The sequence below is a fragment of the Pimephales promelas genome, chromosome 20 (genome assembly GCF_988280905.1).
Source record: "Pimephales promelas chromosome 20, fPimPro1.hap1.1, whole genome shotgun sequence".
Classification (NCBI taxonomy): Eukaryota; Metazoa; Chordata; class Actinopteri; order Cypriniformes; family Leuciscidae; genus Pimephales; species Pimephales promelas.
The window spans coordinates 16943929-16965366 of NC_142788.1; the positions used below are offsets into that span (position 1 = coordinate 16943929).

The window sequence follows — 21438 nt, forward strand, 5'->3', positions numbered from 1 at the left end:
TGTCTAAATATCCATTTTAATTAAAAAAAAAATATTAATTCATATTTTATATCCTAAAATGGGCGACGTATCCTGGGGGATACAATCATTTGAGAGGCAGGGAAAGTGTAGGTCTCATTTCTTGGTTTCATGTTTAAAGGGTGTTTGTTGAGAAATATCTTGTGACTTTGTTCATACATTCTCACGGGCAGCATTTAAAAACAACATGGCCACTGTAGTGGAAAATCTACTTGCCTTCAGATAAAAGTTGTTAGGCACATATTTACTATATTTGGAGGGGATTTACATGTTTAAAAAGTTGTTGTTACATGTTAGCTTATTATGTTTGTGTTAAAATTGTATTAATTTAATTTTCACAATATGTCTGTAAATGTTTGTATCTCCCAGCATATGTGGCCTGTTTAGGGGTAGAAATGTGTTATGATACAGTATTAAATATGATACAGTAAGCTATAATATATTCACAAGTAACTTTAGGCATTATGCTTATTGTTCAACAGAATTTTACAAAGAATGTTTAGTTAAAGTAATGAGAGAATAAATGCTTGTAAGAAATGAGAAAAAAGGTGAAATTAATTCATAGTATATTTAATAGCCTATATGATTAATGAGTTTTATTTTTGAGAAATGTACAGATGCAAATACTTTTACAATTTTGACCTTCAAGAAGAGACTTTACAATAGCCTATTCATATATTTACAAACATCAGATATGCCCATTTGTAACTGATGGCTGTTATTTATAAACAGAGTAATATGCTGCAAAAAAGTTAAACGAATGCATCTTATCTGCAAATAATAGATCAATATAAGTGAGCAATCCACAGATCCTAGCAACAAGAACAAAAGAAACAATAAAGAAAACATGTATATATACATGCAGATAAAGTGAATTATTTTAGTCAAAAACAAACGGGAAATAGATACCATGGTAAAAAAAAAATATATACATATGATCTAAATAATTTGTGCTGATGACTCAAGATTCACTTTCATGAACCATGACTAAAACTGTAGTTGAGAAACTGTAACTGTATATGTATATGTCGGATGATTTAAGGGTTGTTTTGGTGATTGTAGAGTTCAGGAGTCGGAGCTGCGGCGTCTCTGTTCACTGATCCAGTCCCCGGGGTTAACGTCCATTTGCAGCATCTTCATGACCCACTTGTCACGTCGCGCCCCGTCAATGAACTCGTCCAGAGACAACTCCCCTGTGGACGCAGGACAGAAATCAGCATCAGCTGCTTTAGAAAGGCTGCCTTAAGCACAGGCTATATAAAGAAGCGTTTGGCTATAGTCCATTAGTGACTGTCTAGAAAAATAATGAATCATAGTAGGTTTTACCATCTCCGTTCTCATCCACTAGCTCAAATATTCGGTCCACCACCTGATCTGGGGTCAGTAGGTTACACTCCTCATCAAGTTCCCCATGGCAGGCTTTCTTTAGTCGGTATATTGACTATAAAGGTAAAGTAAAAGGTGCCTATTTTAATCATAAATGCATAAATGTCTTCTATACAGTGTTATATTATCTCTGGACACAAATGTCCTGATATCATCTGGATGAATCCCATGTAAACATCTCACTTTCCTTCTTTTTTCTTCTTAAATCAAATAAACCACTGAAGAATTGTAATCTCAGCCGTTTTAATGTTTAAGTCGGTGTGATTGACAATGGGAAAAGGACATGGGATGATTACCTCCACAATCTCCTTGAGCTCTGTTTTGTCGATGCAGCCACTCCCATCCTTGTCATACATTTTAAAAGTCCATTTCAGTTTGTGCTCCAACTTTCCTCGCAGCACTAGATTCAAGGCTGCAACGTATTCCAGAAAATCAATAGTGTTGTCCTACGAAAAAATGAATGAGAAAATAGGAATGAACTGTCAAAAACATGCACTCTAAAAAAATGCTGGGTTGTTTTAACCCATCTTTGAGTCAAATATGGACAAACTCAGCCATTAGGTTAAATGTTTACATTGCATTTTTAACCCAACATTTGGGCTTCTCCATATTTAACCCACATTTGGCTTAAAACAACCCAGTCTCATTCATATGTCTCTATATATATATTAGCCTATATATAGGAATATATATTATATTTATAATACAGAGTGTATACTACACTCTAAAAAATGCTGGGTTGTTTTAACCCAATTTTGGGTCAAATATGGACAAACCCGAAATGTTGGGTTAAAAATGTAATGTAAAAATTTAACCCAACAGCTGGGTTAGTCCATATTTGACCCAAAGTTGGGTTAAAACAACACATCATTTTATAGAGTGTACAGTGTTTATACCAACTTTGTGAGGTAACTGAAATTGAATCACTTACCCCATTTTTATCAAAAGCACGGAACATGTTTTCTATGTAATCTGCCGCTTCCTGGTTTCCAGTTACACCGAAGAAGCTCTTGAACTCGTGCATGAATAGGGTTCCACTCGGACATTCCACCACAAACTTTTTATACCACTCCTGCAGTTCAGCAACATCAATTTCTTTGTCGTCGGAATCCTCACTGAGTCGTTGACCCATCACGAAAAGATGACAATAAAAAACACAAGCTTCTCTGCTGATCACATCTGGCAGTTTCCCTTTCCTGGAGTTCTCTCTGATTCAGATATTCCAATAAACCTTTAAGCCTGACAAGTTGATGATACAACACTGAATACGTCTGATTTAGGACACAAACATATATCCCCTTTAAGTTAAAATTGACCAAAGTGTAGAAGAAACCTCAACCATTCAGCGAAGGTGCTCTACTGGCTTGGGATTCAGCACAAGGACTATTTTGGGTCACATGATGGCAAGAGATTATTCATATCAATCCATGTCTGAATCAATTAGCTTGAAACAAGATCAAGAGCTTTGCTATAATTCAACATTTAGTACACAGAACGTTCCATTCCTCAGTTCCTCGGGTTCTAGGGCTCTCATGTCTGAACATAAAACACTAAAATAATAGGTTTAAGGCCACAAAAATACAAAAGAATTCTTCCACTTCCTCACTGAAAGTTGAATAGGTGAAAATACATTTAGACATATTGGTCCCCGCTCTGTGTCAATGAAGGTCTTGCACAGTTAAAAAGGTTAAAAAGTGTAAAAAGGTTGCATCTGCAATTAAAGAAAAAAAAAATGAAGCAAAACATGTAACGGGTCAAAGTCTCTGAAAAATGTTTACATTTTACTGGTAGTCCACTGTATGTATTTTTGGGTATAATATGTAAGTTTACTTTATTTTGCTATCCTCACTGACATAAATGAACTAGTGCCCTGGACCCACTAGTAAAAAAATATAAAAAAAAATGATATCTGGTGTCTGAAATTTTTTTTGTTTGAAAGTATATTCTATATATTTCAAATAATAAATGTGGTACATTAATGATATGCCTTTTTATATTTTGGGTCTCTTGTTTAGCTGAGAGCCTGTATGGGGAGAGGATCCCTGGATCATGAAACCCCTGCCCGACCATATACATCTCTCGATCACTCAAGCCTGTGAATCATTCAGACAATCTGAGTCATAATCCCTTCTACCCTCTGCTCTTACTATTTATAGTTTTTCAAAAATAGGATCTAGAAATGTCTGGCCTATTTCATAAGGGTGCTGCATTTTGTCTGGACTCGTATCACTCCAGATCACAATGAAAACTAAAAATCCAAAAAATAAAGGTTCTTCATTGGTTCTTGGTTCGATGATTTACCTTTAGCATCAATGGAACCTTTCCCTTGCACAAAAGGTTCTTTTTAGAGGAAAAAGTTTCTTCAGATTATTAAAATATTCCTCACACTCAGAATAAATAAAATAAAGTGGTTCCTTTAAGAACCAATAACAGGAAGTCCAAAGGCTTAATTTTCAGGTATGGGTGATCAAGATTGCATAACCTTAAAGGATATTAAAGGATATAAATGCAACATTGGTGGTATTATTTCAATATTTTCGTTATATACAGTATGCAGTGAAGTGCCTGTCAATGCTCGTTATATACAGTCTGCTTAAACATGTACCTGCATGTCAACATACTTACTTTACAAAAATAAACAAAGACTATATGCATGTCAACATACTTGTCATAGACAACCATTTGTGTTCAAGAGCTAGTTTAACAGGCTACAAGGTGTGTGTTTTGTCACTACGTGAACTTTAAAGACCTTTTTCAAAACGCTGACTGCATACTTCATGAGGATAAGCTCCTCTGGCCTAGAGGTATCCAGGGCACTCATAGCACAATTACTAATCTTATTGGATTAATTCAGAATACAATAACAAATATGGAGAACTTGTACACACCACATTATGGGTGGGTAATATTGCAAAAGATATCATATCACAATTTTTTTTAGGAAAATCATGCTTCAAGATTTTATCACGATTCTTTTTCATGTTGGTTTTACTATTAACTAGTAACACATTATATATATATATATATATATATATATATATATATATATATATATATATACTATAAATAATGGCAGAAATTTAGGCCAAAGTGGTGAACCAAAGTGGATCTAAAAATCTTTGTCATTATTTTCTTAGTTATTAAAAGATAAGAACAAACATACACATTACATAACACATATAATGTACAAATGAAATAAACAGTGCTTTATTTTTCAAGGAATTTAACAGAAGCATTCAAGAAAGAAGGCCAGAACTGCAACTCATAGAATGCACTGTAGAGCAATACTATTTCTTCGAAATCAGATCGAGGAGACATTTTGATTGTTATTAAAACTCTTTTACTATTCATTTCACTCATGGATTACTTATATTTTGCTTTTGTCCCATTCACCAGGTGACAAATCTTTGTGAGTGTTATCTGAATATGATTAAAGTCATAATAACTCCAAATGAAGCAGTAATCAGGGTTGACTGATGGAGAAATTAGCACTGAGTTCACTTTGAATGTGCTTAATTACAATTACAAGTCATACGTAGATTGTAATATCTTTACTGCTGAGCTGTGTTGTTTTTTATATAACATTATTCATCAATGGTCTAATCTGATATGACACTAAATCAGTTATCATGACACAAACATGGACAAGAGGAGAAAACACAAGTATAATTATACATTTTCTATCATTCCACTTTACAAAAATAAACAAATACTAACAGATGCCCCTGGGTGTCAGTGTTACAAAGGCTACAGTTTCATACGGTGATTGGTTGGTTGATCGTTTTCATAGCCTATTTCCTTTATAACACAATTCATTTACACATAACATATAGCCTATTTATAATTGCTCGGATTAAAGACCATAAAGTCAAAATAGACTTGTGAGGATTTAACATAGGCTATTTATTTAATGCGATTACTAATGTGCTTCCCTCCTCAGAATGGCTACATCTCTTCTGACGAGGGCCTGCTTTTACACCGGCATTAGTCAGCGAGCTGACCGCGGGTGTCAACATTATGCAATCAAAAAAGTTATTCATGGTCCTGAATTGAGATTAATGTCTGATCCAGTTGCCAGGGCAGTGAATAAATATTTTGCGTCTCCAATAATCCCACCTCCACAAGCCCCTCGCCCAAAACACAGCAGGGAACCGAGAGTAATATTTCTGAAGTTACATCTCACTCCTTTAATCAGAATGAGTAATAGTGATCCACAGCACATACACACTGTGGGGAAATTAAAAATCAGAAATTAGGATCAGTAGCTACGGGCGGCTGCTGTTTAATTGGGGTATCAGCAGTTACCTGAGAACAGATTCAAAGGCTTATTAAAACACTTGTTTACTGTTAATTCATTTTTGATGCAAATGAATTAATTATTTGGCAAGGTCCTAATTATTTGTGCAGCCTGTTTAAAATACAAGAATTCATTATTATTATTATTCTAAATATTAAAGAAAGAAATGAGGTGGGGAAAAACAAAAGACCAGTGTCATTTACACAGCCGCCAGACAACAAAGTCGTAAATCAACCCTAACAGGCGAGGCGAGAGGCGTCTTGCCATGAGTTTATAGTGACATTTGAAGATGTTCTGGTTGTGTTCATCCAAAATCAATAGAAGTGGCTTTTTGGGCCAATTCTTATCTTTGTTTTGGAAACCAATCAATAAAGAAAATATAAATCACAATTCATTTGGTCCAGATCACACAGAACGCTTTGTTGCCTGCTTTTGTCAATCGACCCTGGTCAAGACAATCTCCTGAACTCTATACTGAATGTCTAAATGGGAAAGAAAGGTGATTTATGCAATTTTGCTCAGTTACTAGGATTTTTATGCACAACCATTTCTAGGGTTTACAAAGAATGGTGTGAAAAGGGAAAAACATCCAGTATGCGGCAGTTCTGTGGGCGAAAATGCCTTGTTGATGCTAGAGGTCAGAGGAGAATGGGCCGACTGATTCAAGCAGGTTGAAGAGCAACTTTGAAATAACCATTTAAAAAAAATGCAATCTTTTGACTACGTCGTTGCCAGTTGCACCACATCACACATTAGCGGCCCGCCAGTGTTGCGGTAACGCATTACAATTAACTAGTATATTTAAATTTGCAACAAAATATCTCAGTAACTTTTTCAAATAAGTAACGCAAGTTATTTTGTTTTCCCATGAATTGACAGATACGTCTTCAGTACCCATGTTGAGGGAAATCGGGAGTAACTGCAGAGGTGTTGTGTGCGTTCTGTATGATATTACAGATGTTAAACAGGATATTATAGTTCTACAGTAAATGTGAGAAGGCATTTAATCATCTCCCTTGCACAAAAAACAGACTTGGCATTCCTCAAAATGAATAGGAACAGTGAAAAGTAAATTCAGAATAGTAACCTGGAATAATTAAATGTTACATTACACAAATTTACATTATGTATTTAACCAATGTCTTTGCTGCAGAGCTTCAATAATCCAATACAACCATAATACGCAAAAATGACTTTAGATAAACGTCACGTTATTTTGTATTGTATTTTTTTATTGCTGAAGAACTTTCTTGTCCTGCATACTTTTCTTCTGCAATCCAGATTAAAGATTATTAACTAATTAACAGTTACATTTTTTGGGAGTAACGCAATAAGTAACTTTCCTCAACACATTTTAAAGGGGTATATATATATATATATATATATATATATATATATATATATATATAAAAATTTAAAAATTGTACTTAAGTACTGTACTCAAGTAAATGTACTCCGATACTGTACGGCTCTGAGTAAAAGTACTATATTTTTTCTTTCAAATGTAGTGAAGTTAAAGTAAATAAGTGCTCAAGTAAAGTTATATATATATATATATATATATATATAACTTTACTTGAGCACTATATATATATATAGTGCTCAAGTAAAGAGCACTATATATATATATATATATATATATATATATACTGTATGCTAATGTGTGAACAGCTTGTAAGGAAAACGAGACCTTTTCCGACTTCCTATAGAAGCCTGAGATTGATTTTTATGTGAAGGACTCCACACATTTTTGCTGGCAAAATGAAAATGATTTACATGCGCTGACAAGAGCCTCTCTTCCATGATTCGACACCTGATACTTCATAATCTAAACTGATTACTTATACTGAACTTAAATACACTTTTTGAGTATCTGTACTTTACTTGAGCATTATTTTTTTCTGGAAAAATGTTTACTTTAACTTCACTAGCTACATTTGAAAGAAAAAATATAGTACTTTTACTATACATTCCTGTCAAGGTCCTTGAATAGAAATTAGTAACGTCAGTCAGGGGATGATTTTAGTTTCAGGGGTTGAATTTTGAAATTCGGGTTGACATCGGATTGATGTCAGAACCTACGTCGGAGTGACATTGGATTTTGGTTGGAAATGAAAGTCGGGTTGACGTGTTAGCCAAAAAACTTTAAACAGGGCACGATTTGAGGGACCAGCCATTTGGGTGTCTGAAACCATCGTGGACATTATTGAGTGCACTTATTCAATCTCACGTTGTGCTAAAACTTCAAACACACACTCTGGGGACATCAGAGACTTATTTTACATATTGTAAAAAAGGAGTAAAATGCCCAGCCTTAATGTCAAGGAAGAAACATTGAACCACACAGGATCACATATGTTCAAAGAGTTTATTACAGAATCGCAGAAGAGGCACTACCTCACATATATAGGCACTGAACTACTGAACTGGACTCGCAATTGTGTGTAAACACGGTTCAACACAATTCAGATTTAAATCCAAACCATGTCAACCCCATCCATTAAGTTTCAAGTGAAGTTCTCGTTGTGATATGCAGCTCAAATGTCTGCTAACATACAATGGGGGCTTTAACCGGTGTCAAGAGATAATCTGTGCATTTTATATATTGCTTTCAAACTCTACTTCATTCTGATGACAACATTAAAGGTGCTGTAAGCAACTCTGGGAATACCACACTTGACAATTTAACTATAATCTGACATATATCACTAAAATAGGCCTAGGTGTCCTGAGAAATCACAATCACAAAAATATTAAATAAAAATCAGGGGGTGTCCCGCTTTGAGCCATTTAGACTCTATCCATAATTTTGACCATTCGTGGCTTTGCAAGGGGGAGAAGTTTCAACAGATTGTGTGGTTTAAAATAGCAAAATACTGGAACACTAGCACTTAGAGTACAGCACCTTTAATGAAATAGTTCACCCAAAATATAACATTCTGTCAACATTTACTACACATGTCATTTCCAATCTTCTGTGGAACACAAAACAAAGATATTTTTTTTTTTTTAAATCACTTTTAAGTTACATAGTATATTTTTTTCCTACTATGGAAGTCCAGAAACTGTCTGGTTACTGATATTCTTCTAAATATCAGAAAATCGTCTGAATGGATTCGAAAACGGTAAAACCCAACTGTTTGACTCTAGGGGAGTGGTAAAATGAGCCTATTTCCCAAAAAAGTGGGTTTCTAACCCTTCTGTCATTTCAAATCTGAGTAACTTTCTACTGTAGAACACAAAATGAAGATATTTTGAAAAGAAAATCACTTCTGAGTTTTGGACCCCAATGACTTCCATTGTATAGTTTTCAAAATGCCATCTTCTGTGTTCCACAGAATAAAGCAAGCTATTCAGGTTTAGAATGACGTGAGGGTAAAAAAATTTCATTTTTGGGTGAACTATCCCACTAAGACAGAAAAATAAGATTTGTTTTTTCAATCAACAGCCATCAATAGTCTAGTTATGAATAAATGTTGTCCAAACTCACACAGGTTCATGCCTACAGTGCTCGTACAACATCAATTCTACTGTCCCCGTAGTTCTTCACAGAATAAACGTGGATAACAGTTTTTCAAAGTGTAACAACAGAGGTTGAATCAGTGTGTGGTCAACAACAGTATGCTAGAGGGTAAAACAGCTTTCGCTGTGTGGATGAGTGCAGTGTAATCTCATGAGACATTGTGAGTTCCCCTGGGCCGACCGTGTGTCTCTGCTCATTTACCTCAGTGTGAAACAATCCTTCATGGCAATATTTCAGATGTGGAAAAACAAGATAAAATTGTATTTTCTGCTCAGGGATAAAACCAAGACTTATCAGTCTAGATTAGCGACTATGCAGTGAAATAATGTGGATTTTGATTGATTTCTTTATGGAGATTATGAGTCAGAAGCTGAAACGCGCTGAGTATCGGCACTGCATACTGAAGACTGTCAGAGGCCATCAGCTACCACTAGTACACCACTATATGACGGCACAACATCATATTGAAACAACAGACCATCTCTACAGCTCCTCAGATTACAACATGACAACCTGTCACCTCACAAATCGATAAAACATACCCACGAAACACTGAAGAAACTGCATTATTTTAACAACCCACCACAGAGAATAATATTCAGCACATGGAGAAACATGAAAAATCACCGCAAAACAACTGCTACTTAGAGTTTAGGTGATCATACACAGCGTTCACTCCAAAGTGATTTACAGAAGGGTAAAAGACGAAATGCATTTGAACATTTTTGGATAGAAAAAAAAAAAAGCCCAGAGTTCAAAGATTTGAATTCCCTAAAGTAATTTAAAGCACTGTGGAGAGGTCTGAACTGAAAAGACACCTTGGAAATAAACTCAAGTAAAACATTTCGCACCTCTAGATATGAAAATATGAGCTCACTTCACCCACTGAAGCCCCTCATCCGCCAACTCTCAAGCTCGTGGTCAAATGACTTCAGAAAACAGCCTGTTTAACATCTTGAGACATTTTTTCAAGAGTAAAGATGTTTCCATTTCGTAGAGGCAGCAGAAATGAGAAAGCGAAAAATATAATTTGTCATGTGTCTTGTTGCAGAATTCGTAGACAAGAAAAATAGAGGTATATTTCTCTCGGCATTATCTCTTTCCCCCAGATCATCTATTCACACATTGTCGTCTGTTGCAGTGCTGGAGGGTGTTTCAGATTCGAACCTCTGTGACATTTAACCTCATATAAAGTGAAAATGAACTGGCAATCTGAGCTAGCCAGCAGCAGAGACTATTAATGAGGCCAAACTCCAGATAAAATAAAAATCTTCCAGTCCTCTGTTGTTTGTGAGCAGGACGACTGTGATGGCTTCATACAGGCAGAAATATCCATCTATCTGTCTGTTTCCACTCTGACATGATGCACAAGGCAGCTGCCAGCCAGCACATCATCACAATTATTGGGGAGGCGTTCATCTGAAACAAGTATGTGGATTGTATGTGTTGTTCTTTTGATCCTGATCTTTCTAAGAGGGATTTTTGACATTCATTTCCCACTATCCCAACTAAAACACACAAACAGCCATTTGCACTCAAACAACGGTCAGTATGAATATGTATGAACGTCTTACTGTGCCCTCAGGCACCATATCGCCCAATAACAACAGGTCAGCAAACCATCCGAGACAGAACGTGATGATAATCGGTGTGCACATATTTATACAAGGACATGCAGACCAGATCGATCAAACCCATACTGACCTCTCATAGTGAAGATGCACCAGAATTCAGTGCATCCAAACCTGTCGCTAGGCATTGTGAATTCCTGACACGCATAATTTCTTTTTTCGGCATGCTAAATGAGCTCAGTGACCCGATACCCTTGTCAAATCATCAGTGGGGGCAATGCAAGACCCTCACAGGGCACCGGTGAACAAATAAAATTAGGCATATGAGGTCTACGTCAAGGGTTTTATATCATCACCAATTACAGGAAGTGAGCCCTCTGTCTGCCGCCACGTCCCCTAAGAGCAATCATCTCATGTCCTGTAAATGGGTCACTCAGAAACAGTTTATGTGAGCCTTGATTTGCAACTACATTATTTAATTAGCTCATACCCTGAAGAAACACAGCTTCCAATTAAATATGAATATCACTGCCTTGATCGGCAAACACATTTCCAGTGTATTTAGTGTCAAATAATTTAGTGTCCAGAAAAAGGAACACTTTCTCTTTCTCCAAACATTTTAAAGAAATGTTCTGGGTTCAAAACAAGTTTACTTAGCCCAAAATATAAGTGTATCAGCTAGTACACATAAATGTTTACAGTAATGCACTTGGGCAGGGCATTACCCCAGGATCATCATTAAAAGACAGCGTCTACAGTGTTGTAAAAATTGAACATTTTATATGCTATCATAAATCTAAAAAAGGTTTTATTGAACTTTGGTGTTCAGACATACCCATAGTACTATACTGTATGTGAGTTATTAGTGTTTGGATGATTACATGACATTCTAAAACAATGTCAGTGTTTCCACATCATTTAACGGTAAATATTTTTACGTTGTTACATACGATTTCCATTAAATGCTGTTCTTTTGAACTTTCTATATAAGTTCTGGAAAAAAATGTATCATGGTTTCCACAAAATATATGGCAGCGCAACTGTTTTTAACATTGATAATAATAAGAAGTAGCACATCATCATATTAGCATGATTTCTGAAAGATCATGTGACACTGAAGACTGGAGTAATAATACTGAAGATTAAGGAACAAATCTTTAAATAATTTACAAACTGATAATATTTTACAACGTTACTGTTGTTTTCATCAAATAATTGCACCTTGATAAGCATAAGAGACTTCTTTTAAAACCACCCCAATATTTTCTTTTCTACAGAATAATTAATGTAACCCCTTTAATAAAAAACTTGATACAAAAATAAGAACATTATTGTAAATATCTATTTTGCTCGTTTTTACGAACTGATGGACGAATGAAACTTATTGTCTCAGAATCAGATACCGTCAAGCTTAACCTGTTTTGAACCCAGAACATTCCTTTAATTAGCCGGCACGATTACCCACATTCTCATCCAATTACCGTCTCGTGCTACAGTGAGGCATCAGTGATTTGCCATTATACGAGTTGTTCTTTCCACTCGTAACAATGCTCTATTTCACACGTTCATGGCTGTGAAGGTACAAAAACACACACGTACAAGCATCCGCCTCCCACTTCTGAAGTCTCGTGTAGAAGATTCTGTTTGTCAATAGTACAAAAAGTGCTAAACATGCTACCTCAGACGGGTGCTGCGGCAGCGTGGTGGATATGGCCCTAAGTTCCTCTTTAGTTTGCCAGAAAATTACCCTGCTTTTATACTGAAAAATGCAGTACAGTTCAAAGGCGCCTGGAGTGTTGCGTGTGCCTGTCTGTGTAGGTCTGCACATCTATATCTCTCTCTCTAAATATATACATCAATATATGTATATGTTATTCTAGAATTATGTATTTTTTTGCTTGTCTTAGATGTCCAGTCCAAAACTCCTCAGTCCAGAGGTGTGGAACACTGTCCAAGCCCCAGTAGATTGTCTCCACTATTCAAAGTATAAAGCTGATGCGTCCTCTGAGGGGAAAGTCAGTGAATTTGTCAGAGACACACACGTCAACCGGACGTCAGTATGTGTGTGTGGGTTTGCTGAGCCTACCCTCTGAAAAAGTACAGCATGTGAGGATTTGTTATAGTTGTCCAGTATTGGGTGTGCATGTGCGTGTCAGACGGTCTCTTTCAAACAGAGAGCTTCCACAGCATTGCTGGGACCCTGGGACACCCCTCCGATGAGGAACAGCATGTTGGGGGTCTGAATGGAGGCACAGGAGCAGCGAGGGCTGGGTAACGGGGCCACGGGTTCCCATCTCCTCTTCAGCTGGTTATAACTCTCCACTGACGCCAGCGGGGACGGCTGGTTACCTGACAGCACACAATACAACAGAACAAATCATCGTCACGATTCACAAACATATAAAAACACACAGATATGTACTGAAGTCCTCAAAATGTGTAACCGAGGCATAACGATTTGAATTTAACAATGGCTTACTTTGTTATAAACCATAAAATGTATTAAATGTTGCCTTTTCATTTAAAAAGGGGATTAAACCATTTACCCTGGATGTGAGGCAATCTATTTGCTAGCGCAGAGGGTTTCAGTGTTTGGGGGTCCATTCAAATCTTTTGCAAAATGCATTTTTATGCCTATTAAATAATAAGTTAAATAAATATTATTATTATATGATCACTATTAATAAATATTACATTTTAAATAATATTTATTTTAAATGAAAATAAATACATTTTAATTCAAAAGATGAATTTTGTACTACTATATCATTTTTATATTACTCTATAGGAAATAGAAAAAAAGATGATGTCAAAATTTAAAATAATATTTCCAGATAATATTTTTAAAATAAATGTTCAATATTACATATATTTGCATAAATTTATTTCTATATTTATACAGTGTCCTCCACTAATATGGGCACTCTTGGTAAATATGAGTAAAGGTGGCTGTGAAAATAAATCTGCATTGTTTATCCTTTTGATTTTTCATTAAAAAAAAATCACAAAATAATAACCTTTCAGTCGGGGGAAACTTTCATTATAAAATAAATGTTGTTTTTCTGCAATGCATGTTGGCTACAATTATTGGCACCACTTTTAGTCAAATGTCCTTAATGAAAGCTGATTTTTTTTTTTTTTCAGAAAAAAATCATAATTTCATCATCATTTTTTATAATTACATTATTATAGATTATAATTATTATACAAACAAAATGAACTTTTAGCAGTATATTTGCTAAAAGTTCATTTTGTTTGTATAATAATTATAATCACATTAAAATGTAGTCTTTCTCTTTTGAGAAAATGCACAAAAAATATTGATGACTCATCCTGCACTACACATTTTTTTGTCCAATCAGAGGATCTCTAAAATGAGAATGCTCCTCCCCCTATACTACCTACAATCAGCAAAGCATAATCAATGGCTGTTCTGAAAACTATTGGCAATTCAAAATAAGGGAGGGAGGGGGTTGCTGGGGGATGGGATGAACACTTCAATATTTCCCTCCCACATTTTCTGATTCAAGAAATATACAGACCAGAAAACTGCTTATCCAGATGTCTCCCTCATGTCAAAGCCTAAAGTTAACATTTCCACATTTGGTATTGAATTTCTCAGTGTGAACAACCTATATGAGCTGCAATAACAGAATGTAACACACATTAGACAGATTCTCCAGCCATTCAATCAACACAACACCCTCTCCACATTAGCATACAGCATCCACAGCGGTCTTACTCGCAGCACACACACATTGCGGATGTTTCTCGCAGATGAAGCACTTGCCACCTGGTGGGTTTTGGGACTAAAACAGGTTTGAACAGGTGGCGCCATGCAGATTTCTTCAAATTATGTAACTCCTACAGATTCTGTGGCTTATGCTTCAGGAAACTTTTCCTCTGATGTTGCAAAATAAATAAATAAATAAATAAAAACGAAGTTTCCAGGTAAATCCTGGCACTCGCATTGCAGTTGCCGTGAACAGCGAGCATGTTCTCATTCTCCCTCAGGGTCAGTTAGACCAGGCTGGGTGTTTTCTTTCTTTTGCCTTCGATGCGCAGACCTAAATCATCATGAGGTACCTGACACTAAGTTTCCATGGTTACTCAAATTGAAGTGCAGATGATATGGACGGGGTGGTGCGGTAACTACTGTAATCATAATTTCCTGGTAGAACAAACAGTTGGATGAATCCGCTCGCCGTAATCAAAAATGTCACGTTGACTTGAGCTCTGGCACTCGCGTCGAAAGCTCCTGCATGTTGCTACGCATCCTAAGCCGCTCTTATGTTCACACAAATACATATTTGTTAAGGCAGATTTTTAGAAGCTGTTTTGGCAAAGGTTGGATTTATCTTTGCTGAATGATTTCACTTCCGAGGCAATTCTCACCTAGCCTGGCCATTGAGAATGAAACGTGGTCTGGAAACCACATTTTCTTGTCTTTGAGGTGTGGTGTACGAATGCCCAGAGCTGTATTATTGGGTGCTACAAATGTCTATCACATGCGCATGTACGTAACTCATAGCCAATCGGGTCAATGATACCAGATCGACAGAAAATTAGACGAGGAAAAAGATGATGGGTCAGAGATTTAACGTAAAACTTCAAATAATAGCCGAGTCCCAAATAGACGCCTGTCTCTTTTACACGACTGGTGTGGCTGCAGGTTTGGGTAAATAAAAGCCGTGTCTGTTTTTTAGGTTTGGGTTGTTGATCTTCTAAAACCGCCAGATCGTCCGCTTTTTGGCGGCCGCCAAAGCCAATTTTTTTCCCCGCTAAAGCCTACATTGATCGGTGAGTGATGTAGAAAAGAATGACTGCCATGCTTGGACTACATTTTCTTTGTTGTTGGTCCAGACTCTGAACCAAATGAACCAAGTGAACAGAATTACAAGTGTGAACACAAACCGAGCATGTATTTCAAACAGGCAAAATGCCATAAAAGATCAGATACAATCAAATTACATCATCTTTTGCGGTCAAAACTGAATGCATCCACACAAGAAGCATGCACATACTGGCAACCACTGAACACAGAAATGAAAATCTTAAATATTATTGTTAAATATACTGTAGAGCTAAATCATAAAACAAAATTTAAATGTTAAATCTACATATTCAACAGCAACTAACAGCAAATGGAGCTGAAACATTAGCAGGATTTAAAGAGATTAATAAATGTTAAAAATGAAATAAATAACGCAAATCAGATTTCATAGGCTTTGTTCAAACTGTACACAAATTTGGTTTCTAAATCCAAACTGACATTATGTAAACTAATAATCCACTGAAACGAATGTTTTCATTTAGTCGAAAACTGAAACCAAAACTAACGTTTGTGTAATTATATTTGAGTAATTTTGCTGTTCTGGTTTTAGTGTTCTCAGGTGATAAATTAAAACAATTGTAGTTAAATTATTTGGCAACAAACCGCCTCTTGATATTTCAGCTGAACAAATTTGACATATTACTACCCTATTTAGGTCAAAACTGCATGTAATGCATAAAACTGTCAATCATTCAAAATCAGTCATACCAAATGGCAAAAGGGACAGAATCCGAATCAGAATTGTAATCATCCAAATATGACAAACAAAACAGCTATTGAGTAAATCAATCCTAATTATTCTAATTACCTTAATACATTCACCCAGGAAATATTTCTGATACTGCAGCAATGCCTAAACTAATGATCATATATGGTTTAACAGAGTACATTTGAATGAGGCCAAAGATGATTGAGGAGCAAATCATCTGAAGAGCAATTTCCCAAACATCATCTCCAATATGGACCTAATAGCAGCCATTAATTCCAGAACGACATGAGGAGCTACAGGGAATGAAGCATCTCTTGCAGTTATATCATTATATCTGTGTGTGTGTGTGTGTGTGTGTGTGTGTAAGTCTGATTCTGTACAGCCTGAGTGTCCAACAACGGCAGCTTAAAAGAAGAACAGAAGAAAAAGAAGATGAAAAGACTAAACCTCCATGGAAAGAGACACAAAAATAGCTCAGAAACAGCACCAGATAAGAAAACGAAGAGCAACAGCAGTGACTAAAAACAAGTGAGGAAAAGACACACCTGAAACATGACATGAAGACATGAAGGGGGGGCGGGGTAGAAAGAGGTAACAACAACTAAAAGAGGATAAATCGAGCCGGTGAAAAAGGAAGTAGTCAAATGTGAAAGTTCTCACATTCTAATACACACACACACACACATCCTCCATCAGCTCCTGAGATGCCTGAATTCCGTCTATTTCTAGACAGAAAAAGATTAAATAAAAATGTGGCATGTATAATCTGCAATGCTCTGCCCTAAATATCATTTTTTGGAAAGATGCAGAAATGTCTCACCCACTCTTTGAGCTGACATTTATTGAAGAAATCTCTCTTTCTCCCTCTAGTAATTCAGTCACAGACAAACAGACTGGAAAAAATAAGGCAGTATTTGAGACTGATATTCAGAGAATCTTCACTGGAGCGTAAAGAGCCAAATGAACAAATCATTTCATTGAAAGACATGTCAGTCTCGGGAACAGGCTGTCATTGAGCAATTTCACATTTTCATTGATTCACAATGAAGCTACGTTTGATTCTTTGACTTTCCAATTAAAACTAGTTCTTCTTACGAATGAAACAAATGGAAAACGGAATGTTGACCCAACTACACGCTAAAAAAAAAAAAAAAATCAATGCAAATTACACAGATTGCTTCCTAAGAGAAGGTTGCAGAGTTCGTAAAGTTGTTCAGATGTGGCCTGTAATTGTTGTCGATGTACTGTGAGGTAGATTCTTGTTGCTAGGTGACATTAGTGTGCAGTACTTACTCATGGCTGCACATAAAGACCTGACATAATGAATCCATTTGCTTGATATGGCATTTTATTAAGAGGACGTTTCTGCCGCAGGTTGTTCTGAAAAATGACAGTCCTTGCACTGTGTCTTGTTGATTTCTTTCCCGGTTTTCTAAGCTCAGTTGATCCTATTTGCATAATCTATTCAACATTGGCAGTTACTTACCGAGTCCGCCCGCAGCGATGACCCGTCCACCGAGACAGCCGGCTGAGAAGTCCGCCCGCTTCTCTCTCATGCGACAGCCCCTCGTGGCCTTCAACCATACACCTACACACAGGTGAAAACAACCAGGTTAAAGGTTAAAGGTCAGAGAGGAGGTCAAGATCACACAAGGGTTATTACTGTTCACTAAAACTAAAATCATGACGACAATAATATATATACATTTTTTTTTTTATTCCAGCTAGTTGCCAAATGCAACATGTCTCATTTTAGTTTGGGTTTAAGTTGAGGTACTGAAGAAAAATCTAAATAAACTTAAACTTTAGACAGTAAGAAGAAAAAGAGCTAAAACTTTCAAATTAAAACAGAAAATAAATTAAAATACTATAGTACAAAAACTGTAATAGAATATCAATAACAGTGAAAACAGTGATAGCAGTGAAAACACATTGAAGGAGTCAAAGTAATATTTTTTAAATAAAATATATTTACTTATTATCTTATATTACATTTGAATTATAATGGAAATTATAATCAAGTATTTTATAGTTTTCACTATTAAAACAAATATTTCATTCAATCAGCACTGTCAAGACATCATCATGGACTTATTCACAGAAGCACCATCTTTGATTTTTATCAGGAATGAAACCGTCTCTTCAGTGAGTTGTACTGTCATTTAATGCATTTTTGGATTGTTCTGCAGACGAAACACAGCAAAATATCTGCTGAGACAAACGAGCTGTGGAAAATCCTAAGTGATCTAGGAGCTTCATACAGCTTTTCATACTTGCCATGGCGCTGCTCTGAATAAGGTCTATTCCTGTGACTCCAGTCCTGAGCGATCAGTCACATGGCTTTCATGCCTTGGGCCATTTGCTAAAAAACCTCCAAGGTTTCAATGCACACTGTTGGCAGATAATGTTTTTTCAGGGGGTGCTTTGCTAGCTGAACACCAGTTGTTGAGATCTCTCCATGTATTATACCTCCTTCACAAATCAATATAACTCCAGGATATATCCCTGATGTACCAACAAATTAGCCAGATGGGCCATGTTGCTCGTGGGCATTTGTCAGCATGTGGGCACCGGTCACAGTTGACCATTAAAACCATAATAATGACTGCAATAAAAAAAATAAGCAGGCACTGAAAGTCAGAGTTAGAGAGTGTTCAGACACACACAGTCGATCTGACCTGAACTATACAGACGTCTTGAGCGATGAACAAACAGCTGAGATGCCGTATCTCTCACTATTTTTGGCGTAACATGAACACGCAGTCTCCAAAAAATCTCGCTGCATGACACCATCTGCCTGGAAGCAAATACAGTATATGCCCTCACTTATCTCAGATGCTCCCATAAACATTTCCACTCACTCTTTCTGAGGGCACTTAAAAACTCTTCGCTCCATTTACTTTCTTTGCTGTAATCTTCAGCCATTTCCCTTCTTTGCAGTAACCTTAAGCCACCTGACATCTCTTTCAACTATTGGGATCTCTAAGCTCTTCAACATTTTTCAATTCATCCAACACATTCTCTCTTCTGCCTGCCTCACATACAGAAATGCAGTATGTTTGAAAAATACTCTATAGGTCCTCACCTGCACACTCTGACCTGTCCTCATTGGACTATATCTCCCTCTATCTCAAAGTATCAGGATGATGTGCTGAGGATGAGAAGTCCTTGACTCTGAACTCTGAAAATGAATATCTTTCAGTATTGTTTGACTCTGAGGACTTTAATAAGGGTCATAAGAAAACCAATTTTCCTTGATATTCTGAGGCCACCAGTTTGTTCTGGTCTTCAGATTTGATTGGCTAATATGAGTGAATTTTAGTACTAATACACACAGTCCACCAGGAACTTTACATTGTTTGTATCACTCCGCAAATGTCTGATATATTTAGCTCTATATGCTCAATTACAATAGGCCTATAGATAATGGTTGTAATATTAGTGGCTTTAAAGCAATATATTGTATAAAGTGTTATAAATACATGTGACGTGACTGGATTGAGCCCAATTGCGCTTTCTTTTCTGCTGTCATTTATGTAGTGTTTATTTTGTTATTGAGAGGAAAGTGCAGCACAAATTTCTCTGTCAGTAGCATGAGCTATTACTAACAGTAGCTACTGAATACTGCTGTGTTACTTCTTTTTACCTCTAAGCAATTAACGGAAAAGAACTTCACTGGGAGTATATCAAAACAAATCTTTGCTAACCTCTCCACATGGGTATAAGATTCGCAACTTCATTAAAACAACATTTGAGCTCCATAACCTTAGATCCATTACTTATTTCACAGATTCTCAAACCATCATGTGACAAAGGGATTGAGCGAGCAGCCCGTAGCGTAATCTTCAGAAAGGCGCTATCCACTCCGGAGGAAATATTACCGCCCCTGCACTGCTCACATGCCCTGTTCCAGAAGGACTATGAGACTAAGCATTAGTGCTGGGGAGTTTTGAGACTCATCTGCATGTTAAATTAAATAGTTACGCTAGTAGGAGGCAACAAGGGAATGTCTTCATGAGTGAGTCAGTGAATCATTTATTTAGGGATTCATTCAGAAACATGATTCATTTTCAGGAACTAAACAAGGTACTGCCTATGAGTAAGTCATTGAATCATTCAGTTAACTGTTTAGTCCAAACACACTAATTCATTCAGGAACAAAACTTCCTTCGCTTATCAAAAAGATGAATATATATTTACATACCACTCCCTTTTGTGAGTATTTTGTACAGCACATTTCACAAGATGATCCCGTCAGTGAGGCCCGCAAACATGACAGTCACACAGCTCTTAGATGGCAGGTTTTTCTTTTACTGTTTGGGTCTTTTTTGCTCTTGCGATCTTCTAACTTTACACTCTGACACACAGTATTTCTTGGCACAATAATTTTACGCATATTTGGTGCCACCTATTGTTCCGGGTGTATTATGGACAGTCTAGACCCTGAATATAAGACAACCTCATTTTTGAGGGTACTTCTGTACCGATGAGGGTACAGATGTACTTCTAAGAAAAATTTGGAACCATACAGTACTAATAAAACATTATTAATACAGCAGTCAAAAACAACAAAAAATCCAAGTCAGAAACAATGAGAAAGACATAATTGTCTTGAATCATCTTCTGCATTTAAGCACCTTCTCTCTAACAAAACAGATTTGCAGTGGAACACTGAGAAAGACAGCGAAAGATCAAAGATATAGGAATAAGCTTTTTCAGCCTGTCTGTTTTTGCCATCACACACACGCACACACACACACACACACACACACACAAAGACAAAGCATGGTGGAAGTTAATGAAGTGTGGCGGCCCAGTGTGCCCAGTCAAACTGTTTTTTAGAAGAGAGAAAACCATTTACCATCTCACTAGGTACTCATTCAAATCTCATTGTATGAGATTATAGCACATAGATTAAAGGAGAAGGAGAGAGCAGTAAAGAGAAGAAAAGATTTGGATGGATTGAAGAAAGGAGAAACGATTAAGCAGAAACAATTTCTACGTCCGGCTGTCCCTCTTGAAACCACGAGATAAACTGGTTGAAATTGCCAGTGACTCCATGCTAACAGGAGTCTGAGTGTTTGTCTCTGTCTCTCAATG

At 36.5% G+C, this 21438-nt stretch overlaps 2 protein-coding genes across 3 annotated transcripts in view; both read right to left on the bottom strand.

The window, feature by feature from the left end:
• Positions 1-573: 573 nt before the first annotated feature.
• On the bottom strand, positions 574-3884 carry guca1b (guanylate cyclase activator 1B). Its single transcript, XM_039651635.2, has 4 exons — positions 2336-3884; positions 1701-1850; positions 1345-1459; positions 574-1211 (listed from the first exon to the last, which is right to left on the bottom strand). Exons 1-4 carry the CDS (start codon positions 2534-2536, stop codon positions 1084-1086), a joined length of 594 nt encoding a protein of 197 aa, XP_039507569.1. The 5' UTR covers positions 2537-3884; the 3' UTR covers positions 574-1083.
• Positions 3885-9447: 5563 nt separating this feature from the next.
• Positions 9448-21438, bottom strand: part of klhdc8b (kelch domain containing 8B) — a 105893-nt gene continuing 93902 nt past the window's right edge. For both annotated transcript variants that reach the window (XM_039652883.2, XM_039652882.2), the window contains 2 exons: positions 17825-17926; positions 9448-13144 (listed from right to left, as the gene is read on the bottom strand). In XM_039652883.2, the coding sequence (XP_039508817.2) occupies positions 12948-13144; positions 17825-17926 (299 nt within the window). In that variant the 3' untranslated portion in view covers positions 9448-12947. The remainder of the gene's footprint in view (positions 13145-17824; positions 17927-21438) is intronic.